At 38.4% G+C, this 14,545-nt stretch overlaps 1 protein-coding gene across 1 annotated transcript in view; it reads right to left on the bottom strand.

Annotated features, from left to right (window-relative positions):
• Positions 1-14,545, bottom strand: part of LOC116317386 (potassium voltage-gated channel subfamily KQT member 2-like) — a 33,490-nt gene that overhangs the window by 14,503 nt on the left and 4,442 nt on the right. Inside the window, exons 2-9 of the mRNA XM_031736130.2 lie at positions 5,245-5,335; positions 5,028-5,154; positions 4,562-4,737; positions 3,138-3,263; positions 2,842-2,952; positions 1,720-1,815; positions 1,527-1,621; positions 848-907 (exon numbers count right to left, since the gene is read on the bottom strand). Coding sequence (XP_031591990.1) covers positions 848-907; positions 1,527-1,621; positions 1,720-1,815; positions 2,842-2,952; positions 3,138-3,263; positions 4,562-4,737; positions 5,028-5,154; positions 5,245-5,335 — 882 coding nt within the window. The remainder of the gene's footprint in view (positions 1-847; positions 908-1,526; positions 1,622-1,719; positions 1,816-2,841; positions 2,953-3,137; positions 3,264-4,561; positions 4,738-5,027; positions 5,155-5,244; positions 5,336-14,545) is intronic.

The raw sequence follows: 14,545 nt of genomic DNA on the forward strand, positions 1-14,545 counted from the left end.
CTCAAACTGGTTCCTTGAACATAATAACGTGTTCACTGTAGTCAAATGCCCTCAACAGTTACCAGATCTCAATCCAGTGGAGAACATTTGGTTTGTGCTGGACCAGGAGATTTGCAGCATTGCTGTGCAGCAGGCAGATTTGCGACTGGGTGACGCTATCATGCCAATATATCCTGCTCCTTGTTGAATATTTGTTATAAAGAATTCAGGCAGTTCTGAAAGCAAAATGGGGTTTAACTAACTTCTACCAAGGTATAACTAATAAATTGTCTGGTAAATGTATATTAATGAAATTTCTAAGCGTCACACAGGTTTTCCACTCAAGTGGGGTTGAAAATTTGCTCTGGCTATAGAGCCAGTGAAACTGTCAGTGTTCTTCCGTGCTTGCCCGTTACAAATAAACGAATAGAAGAAAACAATAGTTAAAAAAATGTTCCATAAAATTCATTCGTTATGGGCAAAGGTTGAAGTTTGCATTAACAAGGTGTGTTTTAAAATAAATGTTTGGTTAGCCTCTTTTTTTGTTAATCTACAGTAAATGAACTGAGTGCAACATCGAGCTAAGTGCACACAAAAGCTGGTAACACAAAAGGAAGGCCCAGTGACACAGGAAGTGCAGCGCAAAGTGTGCGGCAAGCAGACCAAACTCACAGGGTTCAGGTGAGATCTTATTCCTTTGTGACAATCAAGGCATTCAGTGTATATTTTGGACAGCGCACATAGTTATTTCAGCCTCTGATGCCCTGGTTCCTTCTATTTCAAGATCACTGAGTCACCGTTGGTGTCATCATAATGAGATCATGCTATCACACCAACAACTTTGTCACTCCTAATGTCATTGTTATACCTGAATGATTTGCCCTTCAGATTCCTCAGCAGGTCCAGCTGATTCAGAGGTGGGATAAGTCTGGGAAAAGACAAAGAAGAACTTCAAAGAAGTCGTTCTATCAAGACAGCCTCATCAACTCAGTTCCAAAAGGTGAAAGCTCACCTTTGGGCTTTTTAAGCTAATTGCCTTAAGTTATGTTCAGTTGGTCATAACCTTTTCTCCTTAAATTACAACTGGAATCTAAGTGAACTCATTTCAAAATAGACAACTAATGATTTTCTACTTCTAGATTAAAAGCAAAATAAATCTGTGTTGTGAGAGTCGAGCAAGGCAGCTTATTTGCTAATTCCTACAGCTGGACACCAAAATGTCTGCTTAATTTTTCAAATTGGACAAGGGCAGTATTTGTCTTTTCAACGGCATTTCAGAGTGCCACTGCCAAGACTCTCATCTGCTTCTCCGTTAAAAAGAAAGCCTTATTAAAGCAGAAAGTGTAAAGCCACACCGGCGTGTGATTCTTCTGATCCAAGGAAGATGTTTAGAATACAATAAGATGAGGTTATTCTGTGAGCTCAGTTTTCAACTTGGCTTTCAAGGTTCAGAAAGAAGGCAGAATGTGATATGGGTAAACAGTTGTATTTCCTGAAAATGCTGAATATTGTGTAGCATGATTCAACCACTTTATTTGATCTGTTACCTGTACATCGGAATAGCTACAGTCTGCTCATAAAAATCCCACGTAGACACCAGATCTGTACGGGAGAGATTGGTGGCATAAAACCTCCAAGCAGCCTGGGTGAGGAAATTTTTAAAAAGGCTTTTTAGTTTTTTTGTTTGGAGAATTAAACAGTGTTTAAAATTGAATCTAGTGATCTTATCACACAGTATACCTGTATGAGGCCTGCAGCGGGGTTACGTCTCTTCTCAAAATGCTTCTGTCTGTGCTGCTCTTGGACTTTGAGGGCAAAGCCAGAACCCAAGATGCCCTGTACAAAAGCAGAAACCCATAAAATAATCAGTGACTTTTACTGATCTCAGTGGGCCAGGAGGAGGAATTGCAACAACAGCAAGTTGTCTCCTCCTCGTCCCCTAACAGTTCTCTGAAGCAATCCAACAAAACATCTGGGGTTATAGAAACCTGAGAGGAAATGCTGATGTTAAATGCTGTGCCAAAAGTAGTGACAGGAAAAGTGATTGCTGATCAAGTACAGTTTCCTGTATGATTGACTGAACGAATAGGAGCTGCTTACTCAGAGCTTACTGCTGAGTGTGATATCTTTAAATCTCAGGTGGAACAACAAACACCGACACATACTTTAGCCACTGAAACTACATCATCAAATTCAGGCTTTCTAAAGAAAACGTGAATAACGAGCCAAGTTTTTTTCAGCTCCTTTTAGAAGCATCAGTGACTCTTTGGACTGTCAAAGACTAGACGCTTGTCCCAAAAAGAAAAACATCAGTAGTTATCTCCTCACACTGCTTCTATGGTGTTTTGGTGATCTGATGAATACAAACCTGATTGTCACTGTCCCTGTACCTGTGAAAAAACTGGCTCTCTAGCTCAACTACATTCACCACCTGGTTGCTGCTTTTTTATGTCAGTTATTGGAGAATGGACCAGCTTGAGTGATGAGATGAGCTACATGATTTGAACAAGAAACAAGGTTAATGAGAGTCATTGAAGTGGGATAAAACAGGATGTTTTCTGGGCTGTAAAACCAAAACAGTTAGCTGATAGAAACTAAAATGCTAGGTGTTGGGTGCTAAATGTGCTATCCTGTTGTCATTTCAGGTTACTCACTTGATTTGATATGTTTCGAATCCATAATGTTGATTGCATGAATGTACTACTGTAGTTATGATATCAAACTCCATTATGATGTTCTCTTACAGAGAACATCATAATGGAGAGAGAGTAAAGGCATATAAATGAGGATCATTTATGATGTGCACTTTGTGTGAACTCTATCAGTGGCTTCAACGCCCTAAAGACAAGCCTACATACTTACAGCAGGAAGGGCAAAGAAGGCAACGCCGATCAAGCTGAACGTGGCTGCTAGTAAGCGTCCATTCCAGGTTTTGGGAACCTTATCACCATAACCAATGGTGGTAAGAGTTATCTGGTAAAAAAAATAAATTAAAAAAAACAAACATTAATTAGCTTTTTTAATACCTTCTTTTGTAAAACTGGAAATAAAGTAAAATGAACATTTCTAAGCTGAATATTTGTCAAAACTGTATGTTGTAAAACAGAAAGCAAATACTGCAGATCCATGTTGTCCTTGTTTTTTCGAGTTAGTCTTACCAGTCCCCACCAAAGAGCATCAGCATACGTGTCAAACTCATTATTTGACTCCTTTTCCACAGAGTAGACCAGGAATGAGGCCAGGATGAGGCACAGGAAGCCTATGTACCACGCTGTGATGAGCTCCTACAGAGAAAACCAATACAGTGACCACCGGGAAATTAAAGTAATTAAGTGTCATCTTGAATGCCTTGCAAAAATGGCAACGTAACCTCTGTCAATGGGTACAAATGACTATTCTGTAACAATATTGGACATCATATGTGAATCTCTTGCCCTGTGCGGCGAACCAAGCATTTCATAAACATCTTTATTTCCCTCGTTTCGACAAAAGCTGCAGCCTGCCATCTCTCCTTCTCATGTAATCATACACAAACACCCACAAACCCTGTAATGATGTTTCTGTAGCTTATTAGTAAAAGCAAATAATTTGATTTTCCAAGCTCATTTAAATTAAACGGAGAGAAATATGCTTCCTTGCCATGATAGACTTTCTCAGAGGAGACACCTTTGATAATAGAATCCATCTCCATCTAAGTCCATCTCCTCCAGGATGGCACATCAATACATGCCATTGCCAGAAGATTAGCTGTGTCTCCCAGCAAAGTCTCAAGATCATCGAGGAGATTCAAGGAGACGTGACGTGAAAGGGTGTGGAGAAGCCGTGGAGAATTTTATGCTGCCTGTAACATGTTATGTAAAATAGGTATCAAGATGAAATCACTGGACCAATTGTCATTTCTGGGTTCCTCCTCAGCTTGCCCTGTTTGGTGGTGGGTTACTTATGGTCTGTGGAGACCATATCCATAGACGTGCGCACAGGCTAGGCAACAGCACCTTGACTGCCATTAGGTATCAGGATTAAATACTTGGACCCACTGTCTCTGGGTTCAGACAATGCCCAGCCTCATGTGGCAAGAGTGTGCAGGCACTTCCTGGAGAAAGAAGGAATTGATACCACTGACTGGCCCTCACGCTCGCCTGACCTAAATCCAACAGAACACCTCTGGGACATTATGTTTCAGTCCATTTGGCACCACCAGGCTGTCCAAGGGGTCAGTGAGGCCCTGCTCCCTGTTCCTTTAATATTTTTGAGCAGGGTATATTGAAATAGGGTAAAATGGCTGCATTTTTCTTGCATATGTGCAAAGACATATGGATAAGACAACAAAATGTTTCTAAAATAACATATTTGTAAGCCATGATAACTTTTCAAATTCCCATTTATTATATGTGCTGGGCTTTTTCTCTTTGCTCTTTCTTAGCTCATTTATTTGGATTACACTTACTCTGTACTAAAAATATTACTTTCACCTGGTCTGCATGCTTTGTGGTTAAAAGAAAAGTGATAATGGCGGCCACACAATCTTAACAATCAAAAAATTGAGGAAACTACAGACAAAACTGGAGTACATCAAGATCACCTTGCTGTGTGCATAAACTACAGATCCGAGCAGCTTCCAGGTTCCTCCACGGCGGTCCATGCGCAGCATCCGTAGGATCTGCAGGAATCTCAGACTCCTGATAGCCGAGGTGGCAAACACATTGCCCTGAGATCCAGCTGCCAGGACAGATACTGACGCAATCAGCACCATGATGTCTGGGAAGAGAAGTACAGCATATGAATAGAAAACCATGACCTTGGTCAAACCAGACTAAATTAACAACACTTTACTATGGACACTGAAGATCATTGTTCATTTAATCTGTACACTGCTCAAACAACCAATTTGCAGTTGGTGAAATATTTTTGTATCATTGTATCAAAAGTTTCAGCATTTAAGAACAGAAGTAATAGCAAAACAAGTAACAAGTAATGTGTCCATGTTATGTTCTTCAAGGTGAGCGAAATAACAGCCAGTAAAACACAAGGCAAACGTGTTTTCGCACCTATGACACAGAAAGGCTTTCTGGCAAATTTTAGCCTCCCCCTCCATCCTCTGTATCGACAGCAGCAGCCAGCAGCCCATATCCTTACAATGTACTCCACTCCAAACACCACAATGGTCACAATTTCCTGTGGAAAAAAACAAAATGGGGGAGTTAACCTTGTGACATTAATTTATATGCAGTATACTGTTAAAATATCAAATAAAGTGATACTTACCAAGATGTACAAGGCACTCTCTGAGCTTTGTGTGAACTCTTTAATGGTGGCAAAGACTGAGAGTATAAGACACGAAAACACCAAGAGGAAGCTGGAACAGATGAAACAAAGTAAAGTTATTTCTTCTACTCTCTTATTTAGGGTAAGTCACTGTTACACCCGATAGATCCATATGTAGATATTTTTTTTGGTCCAGTTCAGAGTAATCAGTATCACCATGCAAGTCAGTTAAAGCCAATTTTGTACATTTTGAACACATTTGTATGAAAGTGTACAAACCTCTGAACAGTGAATTATACCAGCTGACAAGCCATCCAACCAGCCTTAGTACCCCCTCCTTATTAGACAGAGTCTAATCTCTACATCTAATCTCAGCTGAGCCACTTTATCTGCTTTCTGTCAGAGTCATTAGTGGGATTGCTTTTTTTTTTTTAAATGAGAATTTATGTTGATATAAATTGCAGAAAAACTGTTGATGCTTTTATCCTAAACTTGGGGAAAATACTTAAGGCTAGTCATTGCACAACAGATAAAATCCTGATTAGATATTATTAAAAGGGGATTCATTTGGATAAAATAGTTAAATGATGGGCTTGCATATGAATTTTGCTCCACAAGAGATACTCAGATGAGAGCCTCAGCAGGTCCTGACCTCACTTATGTTGGAGAATAAGGTGATTCGGAATTATAATAGACCACCTAAATCTGTTTAATTAGGATAAATGACTACTATGTCAAGTTTATGTCAATTTCACTAGTAATTAAAAAAAAAAAAAAAAAACAGAATAATTCTTCTGTTTGTTTCTTTTTTTTATTACATATTTTTTAATTACAAATTTTTAATTACAAAATTCAAAAACAGAAGAAAAAAAGTAATCTGCTGGAAGAAATCCAGAGCAGAGCAAATGGAAAGTGCCTGATGAAACATAATACCCAGGACAGTGCAGGATTATAAAAGGTAGAGCCATAAGCAACATCAATCATACTTAGAGATACTGTAGAATGGCAGTAAGTATTTGCTGAGCCCATTATCATTCCAATATATAGATGCAAAAATAATTTCATTTACCAATGAATAGTATGAGATGTTATGATTATAATTGTTATGGCGTGAGCTGATGATTGGGGTAAAAAGGTTCAGAAAATGTTGCATTTACACAGAATACACGGGGCCAGAGTTTGAAACTGTATATTACTAAGTAATATATTTATTATTATATCAGTTGGTTTGAAAAAGTAAAGACATCAGAGGGTGGTTGCAGGATAATGTGTTTCTAATCTATTTACTTCAGTGGTCTTACTCTCTGCTAAAAGCTCCACTGCATTCACCAGCTGCTTCTAGTTTCTTACTCCGTGTGCTGTTGGGTATTGGTCAGAAATCATTCAACTGCCCCCCACAGCTGGTAAAGAAGACCACAGGAAGAGCATGCTCTAAAAGGCCAAAAGTGGAATAGAGTGGATTTGAACTGTAAAGTGACAATTCTTGTCAGGTTTGTCTCTGCAAGTGTCACCTTTCCATTACACACTTAATCCTGTCACTTCATCCATTATTAAAACAAACAAATGTGTTTGTGCAGCTTTAAAAATGAAGAAGGGCAAAAGTCCAGCTCAGAAACAGAACGGACTGTGTGTATCTCTGTGTAGCACTTAACACTAACAAGGCCCGGAATCAATTTGGTACGCTTGTATCCACATAAATAAACTGAGGTTTGCACATATCCGTCAAAATGTTCTCAAATAATTCTAAAATTTAAAATAGGTCAGCGTGAGTAACAATGCAGGTAAGGTGGATATTGTCCTCCATTCAGAAGCAAACAAGCTTAACGCTGACATCACCAGTAAAACATGTTGAATCCGTCTGTCTGTCTCTCTCGGACAGAGTTTGCCACTCCCTAAAAATCAAGTACATCAGTGCTATCAGATCTACTGTATTTTCTATCAAGTGTGAGCATAAAGTCTTTCCTTCTGTGCTTCATTCAGTTCTCACCACTCCTCATCAAGGCTCACCCTTGATTTTTTTCCTAAATGCAATTTATCTGAATTTCCTGCTGCAGTTCACGTCCATCAGATTCCTGGCAGTGATATTTGGCCATCAGCCAATCAGAATGAAGCAGCAAAGATCAATCGTGTGGCTACAGTGAAGCCCATAAATAAGCTTTTTTCTGATTCGTTCTTTATGATATCTTTATTACTCTTCCTCAAAGGCCTAAAATATTTAACAACAAGCACTTTCACCTCTAAACCCACAATTCTGTACATTTTTACTTTGGTAAGTCAGACTGAGGTCATTGTTGTCATATCATATATCGAGGATGACTTCAGCAGTCAAGTCTTACTTAGTAAAAGTGAACGGGCTGTGAAAGCTTTTGCTACACACTACATTATATCAGTAGTCTGCCAGTAAAGTTCATCCTGTTAGATCACATTACTCACATTAGTTTTCTTGTGTTTTAAGCAGGGGTGTTGCTGGTATCTGAAAACAAGCCTAGAAATTGTTGGATTTTTCTCTTGATAATTGCACCTTTTTAAAGCTGTTTAACAGTAGAATTAATATCAAATGTTCTGAGAACTAATAATATATCAGTTTGAATATGTTTGTGTTAGTTCATTTTTCCCTTTGGTTTTTGGGAATGATTTATGTTTAAGTTTTGTTCCTTATTTCTGTGGTAAATGGTTTGTCTACTTCTTTCTTATTTATCATATTACCTGGTTGCAGTTTTCCTGTGTTCCCCTGTGTTAGTCCTTGTTTCATCATTCAGTTGTGTTTCCTGTTTTATTTTAGTAACAGATATTCTTCTGTTGATTCAGTTCCCCCTGTCTCAGTATTCCAGTTCCAGTTGTGCATCCCTCCTGTTATATCTTCCCTTGTTATCCTGTGAGGGTATATATTGTCAGTCTGCCTTTGCTGTTTGTTGTGTTGTCACTGATGATTGTGTGCACCCTCTGTACCTAACTGCTCATCAATCTGCTGCACTCTTAATCTCCTGTTCTTGCTCGGCACTTGGCTGAAAATTTGTATCAGCATTGACGGCCAAATATCTAAATCTGATGTGATGATTAGATATTTAACACACAATTTATCAAATTACTTTATACAATGGTTCGATTAATCATTTGAACACAACAACCAGTATCAGATTTCAGAAAAGAAAATTATTAATGTATTATTGTCATAAGAAATAAATAGTCATCAAACCTGACTATTGGACTTCAGCTACAGGCCAACAGGATATTTCAATCTAAATATCATCTTCTTTATGGCATATGTGGAATACACAGATTACCATCCATCCATCCATTTTCTCCCACTTATCAAATTCAGGGTGGTGTGAAAGATGGAGTCTTGATAGGTCGCCAGCCTGTCACAGCGCTAATACAAAAAAATATACATATCTTACAAAAATGTATCGGTTTCTTCTAAAATATCACCAGTGAATAGACACGTGTCCCTAAGATTGACTTTGCAATTCATAAACACTAAATCAGTAACATATATATATATATATATGTGTGTGTGGAGAGAGAGAGAGAGATGAGGTCTTTCAAGATCAGCACACTTTTGTGACCATTGTTAGATTCAAGGTCTTTTCCAGCCTAATTGATTCTCTTTGATTCTGTCTCTGTGATCATGTAAAGTTGGCCTCTTCAAGAAGACCTGTAAAGTAAAGATCAAGTACAGCTCATTAGATCATTAAGGTTCATTTATTCTGCTTGAATACAAAGAAGCATCTCTTAGCAGCAACTGGCTTTTTCCCCCCTGTGAGCTTGGAGTCACTGAAGAGACGGATCCAAAGTTCAGTCCAGTGTAGGAGCTGTTCCCTCAAATTCCCACAATGTCTACCCTTGCTTGGATTTCAGCATTAAGTAAAATCCACCAGGTTTGTCTCGTGATATTGCGGAGAATCCTTCACATTTTCCTTTATGAGCACTGATCCAAACTATTGCCTTATATGCCCCTGGGTATTTAAAAGACACTATTACATAATTAGGTGGTGAGTATTGAATTTGTATCTTGCTGATCATGACTATATTCAGTTTTTTCTCTCTTTCTCTCTTTGAGAGAACTTTGAGAACTCCATCCACAAGGACTACATCACTGAAAAACTGTACAGTGCACCTAAATATACTAAATGTACTGTACACTGATTACCTGCAGCTTCCAGGCAAGAATGAGTTGTCATTAGTCCACTGAAAGAATAACTTTTTATTATACAAGAAAGATAAAGCAAATCTCAAAGCAAAGGAGGCCTATTTTGGGGCAGAGCACACATGCCTGGCTTCTGATTACTTGCTTGGGCACAAGAAGTACAAGGCAAGTGTTACTGAGCTAGGGAGTGCTTTGAAGGGCTGTGTGGTTCTTATTATGTTATTGAAAGCAGCGCTTTAAGATTTTTGTGCCTTGGTTAACACAAAGATAAATAAATTGCTGCTCAGTTCAGTGGCCCAATGAAAAATTCAACTCGTGTGGTTTTTTTTAATGTTTTTGTTCTATAATTATTTGGCGTGAATGTATGATTATATACATTTTACTGAACATCAGCTAATAAAAATCATTGCATTTGTATTTAACTCATTTTTGAAGCGGTGCACAGCAGACACTGGAAAAGTGCTGGCTGGAGAAGGAGGCTGGCATAAAAGTGAAAATATTTATGTATTATTCAAATGAGGCATTATGTAATAAAAACAATCTCATCTGTGGTAGTGATGAAGTCATCCATGCACTGTTTATTCAACTCAAATTTGAAAGTAGTTCAGTGGGGTCACCTACGGTTAGTAGGTATTTTTGGAATCAGGTATAACTGCAGTTTTTCCCCATATTTTTGTAAGTTTGCACTGCTAATCAAACTGTTACCTATCTTCACTTATGCACACTGAGACAGATGGTCATTGTGTAGGTGTAGATGTTAGTACCCTGCTTGTGTCTGACAGAAGATGTGACTGTGAGAGGAAGGTTGCCATTTAATATTACTATGAATAATTCATCATCTCTTGTAATATTGTCAGTGTTTTGGATACATCGCGTAGACGATGATAGTACAGGACAAGGTCATTGTACTTCAATGTGAATCTCACACATTTCCAATGTTATTTATACACTGATGAAAGTGACCAAGGTGAACTTGAACGTAGTGAACATATCTGAGTTCTGCAAAGAAAACATTGAAAGGTGTTTTGCAATATTATCCATGTCTTTGTCTGACTCATCATATCTCAGTGTTGTTTAGGAGTAACCAGATCCATGTTAAAAATGCGATTCTGGATTATTTTACAGCAGAGCTGGAAATCACACTCCATGATATGACAAAGACATCACATCATATTTAGATGTTGTCAGAGCAGCGAATTCACCGAAGAGCACATTCTAGCAGCACTCAGCAGCTGTTGATAGAGATTTTTCTTCTACATAAAATGGTGTACAAATTTACGCGAGATGAGTCGAGCACGTCTGTGTCAGATTCTAGAAAGTGTGAGATTGAGTTTAAACCAGTTTTCTTATGGTTCCAAATGCCAAGTGAAACCTGTATGTAAACCTCGTAGTGAACTGAAGCGTCGACTGGATCAACCAATAGCTGACTGCACAGAGGCTAAATCTGTCTTTTATAGTGTCTATAAGTCGGCAGTGTTTCAGATGTGACAGTAGTAAGAGATGCCTCTCCTGATCACCTGGTAACTACTTTTTGAATATGCCTGCCCTTTAAAAAAAGCTTCAGAGTTATTCAAAAAAACACCCAGCGCTAACAAAACACCTTTTTATAAGTCTTTCTCAAAAAAAGAGTGTTGTTGTACTATTGCGTGTTATGTGACATCTACATGTGTGAGAAACGCAGAAAAGAATAACGGCATCCTTCATTTGTGATGCCCCGATGATCACTGGGGAGGTGATGGCATTTCCATAACTTGTCATTTTGATTTATAATTTCACCAGGTGAACACCAACACTACTTATGGATTATAGCACACAAAGACAACACTTACTCATTATTCAAAACTCATTAATCCACTTGATCCCATAAATTAACTCTTCCTGGAGTCTTATGTACTTACATCTATGATATTGCCAAGCAGAACATCAGCGCATACTGCCAAGAAATGATTTCAGCACACTGAGTCCAGTTAAACTGCATTTTAGATGGAACATTATTTATTATGCATTTTTTTCAGTCTGATTCTTGTCTTTATATAAACTAACCTAGCCATGATAATGAATTATTCCTTTAAAAATGTTATTACCAAAGCCAGCTTGCAAGCTTACAACAAAAAGCTATGATATTACACTTATGACAGCAGTAAGAAATAACACATTCACGAGCTCCATGTTTTAACAATGATTGATATGCTGGTCAAAACTTACAGTTTACATTCGGATCACATTAGTTCCTCTAAAGTATAGTCACTAATACTAAATGTTACGGAGGAAAAGGCTACATAGATAGCTAGCTGCATTTGTAATTGGGGATCAGGTTATGCAGATTTGCTGACTTGACCTTGCCCAGCTCATTAGTACTTTCTGATGAGGACTCTTGCTGATAAAAGAAGGTAACAGGACTTGCCTCCTAAAGCAATCAAACAATTAGTCCCTACAGATACTCGATTATCTATAATTTTACCATAAGCACAGCTTCTAGTCAGTCATTTCCATCTCTTCATTATATGGGACATACACACAGATCATGGTCCAAATGGGAGGCAAATTCAGATATACAGACTAAGTAAGGTCTTGTGAGGAGAATTCAAATATGACTGTATAATACTATACAGAAAATTTTTATTTAAACAGTGATTCTTATAATAATTGTGTCACATGCCATTTCTGGCATGTCAAGTGTACAGCACTTTGTGTTCAGCTGGGAGTTGTTCTGAAAGTGCTGTATAAATAAATTGCTTGCTTGCTAATTTGCAGTAAATGTTTGCAGTGCAAAGAAAACAACAGTCTGACAGCTGTATGACTGTCCACAGAGTTAGAAATAGACTATATAGATTTATTCTGCACTGATTATAAATCTGGGATATAATTGCAGCAGATAGCAAACATCTCACAGTGCTTGGTGGTCTCACAGCGCTTGTAAAAACATCTGCAAATTAATTTGCTCCCCTACGGACAGCAACTTTGTGAATGAGGAAATGAATCAGACTGTCAGTCAGCTCATCAGAGTCTGTTACCCTAGTAAGTGACTCAGAGTCGAAGTTAACTCTGGAACAGAAAACCCAAAGTTTCCCTCTGGAAGGGTTAACAAACTGAGATTTGTTATCTAAACATGCTTCGTCGAGTTCGTCGAGCCAAGACTGGATTAGCTGTTTTCTTGTCTTTACCAATGACCATATAAAAGGTTTTTATGACTTAGCTTAGCATCAAGACAGTCTTTATGCTATGCTAAGCTATGCTATGCTAAGCTATGCTATGCAAAGTCTTAGCTTGCCAACTCTCTGTAAGAAAGCACAAACACTATATTGCCAAAAGTATTTGCTCGTCTGCCTTTACACACATATGAACTTAAGTGGCATCCCATTCCTAATCTATAGGGTGTAAATATGATGTCAGCCCACCCTTTGCAGCTATAACAGCTTCAAATGTTCTGGAACATTCTTCTAGAAGCACATTTGTGAGGTCAGACACTGAAGCTGGATGAGAAGGCCTAAATCAAAGTCTCTGCTCTAATTCATCCCAACGGTTTTCTGTCAGGGTAAGCTCAGGACTCTGTGCAGGCCAGTCAGATTCTTCTGTTCCAAACTGCTCCCACAAACTTGGGAGTATCACATTTTCCAAAATATGTAGGTATGATGAAACATTAAAAGTTCCTTTCACTGGAATTAAGTGGCCAAGCCCAAATCCTGAAAAACAACCCCACACCTTTTCAAACCACTTTTGTTTATGACATCCTGAGCAACACTTCTGAGTTTTTGTTGTTTATTTATGTGTCTTGATATGCTTTAAATGAATGTCCCATCAGATCCTCATTGGAAATAAATTTAAGGCACTATTTGGTAATGCAAATTAGGTAACTATGGCACATAAACACTGCTATATGCATTATGAGTTCATCAATGATCATTTTTTACTGTTTTCTGTTGTAAGTCTTTACAGTTTATACTCTCTGAAGTCGTAATTCTGAATGTCCTTTGCTACAATACTGCCTTAGAACTCCCAAGTTTAAAATTCACATAAAGACACGAAGAACCAGAGACACGGTGCCTATTTTACCATAGCTAAACATTTATGGATTTATAATTAAACTTACTAAATTTATATTTAATAAAAACTGCCAGTAGATATAGCTGATATATAGTTTACGCCATAAACAAAGGTCAATGTTTCAACTACAGATGACTCTCTGATACTGAATGCATCACAGCTCATAGACATGCAGTGCTCTTTTAACATCATTTCATCTCTGGCACCTCAGCCTCCACTAAAAAGCCACAAACAGTGAAAATCACATTCCCTCTTGCAGTTGACAAACAGCCACAAGCCACAAAACACACACATCCACTTGTTGCCAGCGAGGTCCAGACGACATCAGTGGGAACGTGACTGTTGATCAATCGAGTTGAGGGGGCTGCTGTTGGAAGCAGAGAAGCCTGCATTTCCTCCTGAGCTGCAGATAAAGAAACATTGATTTGTCCCGCTCAGCACAACATTGCCTACCCAGACATACTCATCACGCTAAATTTAGACTGCGCCGAACTCGTGGCAAGCAAATAAGGAGGTAAGGATTTTTCACTAAGCAAGTAGTGCGTCTGAAGAACAAGTGCCAGCACTGCAGCGAGCCCTCTGTGAACACCGTCAGGGGATGTTTGAGGGTGACGATGGCTTTCTGGGGCACTCAACGTGCAAAACCAAACACACAAGTGACCCTCCAAGTGTAGCTGTCTGCTGTCATTGTCTTAATTATGAGCCGCAGAGGTAGCCTTTCTGTGCATTTAGCATTCGCAGTATCCATAACCCGTTGAAAATTTGGAGAAAAAAAAGAGAGAGAAATCTATTTTATGTGCAAAAAGTATTTTGACAAATAATCAGAATGCCAAGCCTCCATTCTAATGTTTCCAAATAGCTTTAAAGTGGCTTGTCAACTATATCAGCTGATCGATTGATTGATCGATATGTAATGTAACTAGCAAGTTAAAGATAATTACATAACAAAGATCTAAGCAACTTGAATTTTTCAAGTCGATCAAATTGTGCAATATTTCTAGGGCATTCATGTTAAAGTTGCAGTAGGCAAAACCTAAAAGAAAAAAGACTGGGACAGAGGATAGCAGATTTTTTTTTTTTAAAGTAAAGACTCCTTCAGTTCTCCCCTCC

The sequence above is a fragment of the Oreochromis aureus genome, linkage group 20, assembly GCF_013358895.1.
Source record: "Oreochromis aureus strain Israel breed Guangdong linkage group 20, ZZ_aureus, whole genome shotgun sequence".
In the NCBI taxonomy this organism is placed as follows: Eukaryota; Metazoa; Chordata; class Actinopteri; order Cichliformes; family Cichlidae; genus Oreochromis; species Oreochromis aureus.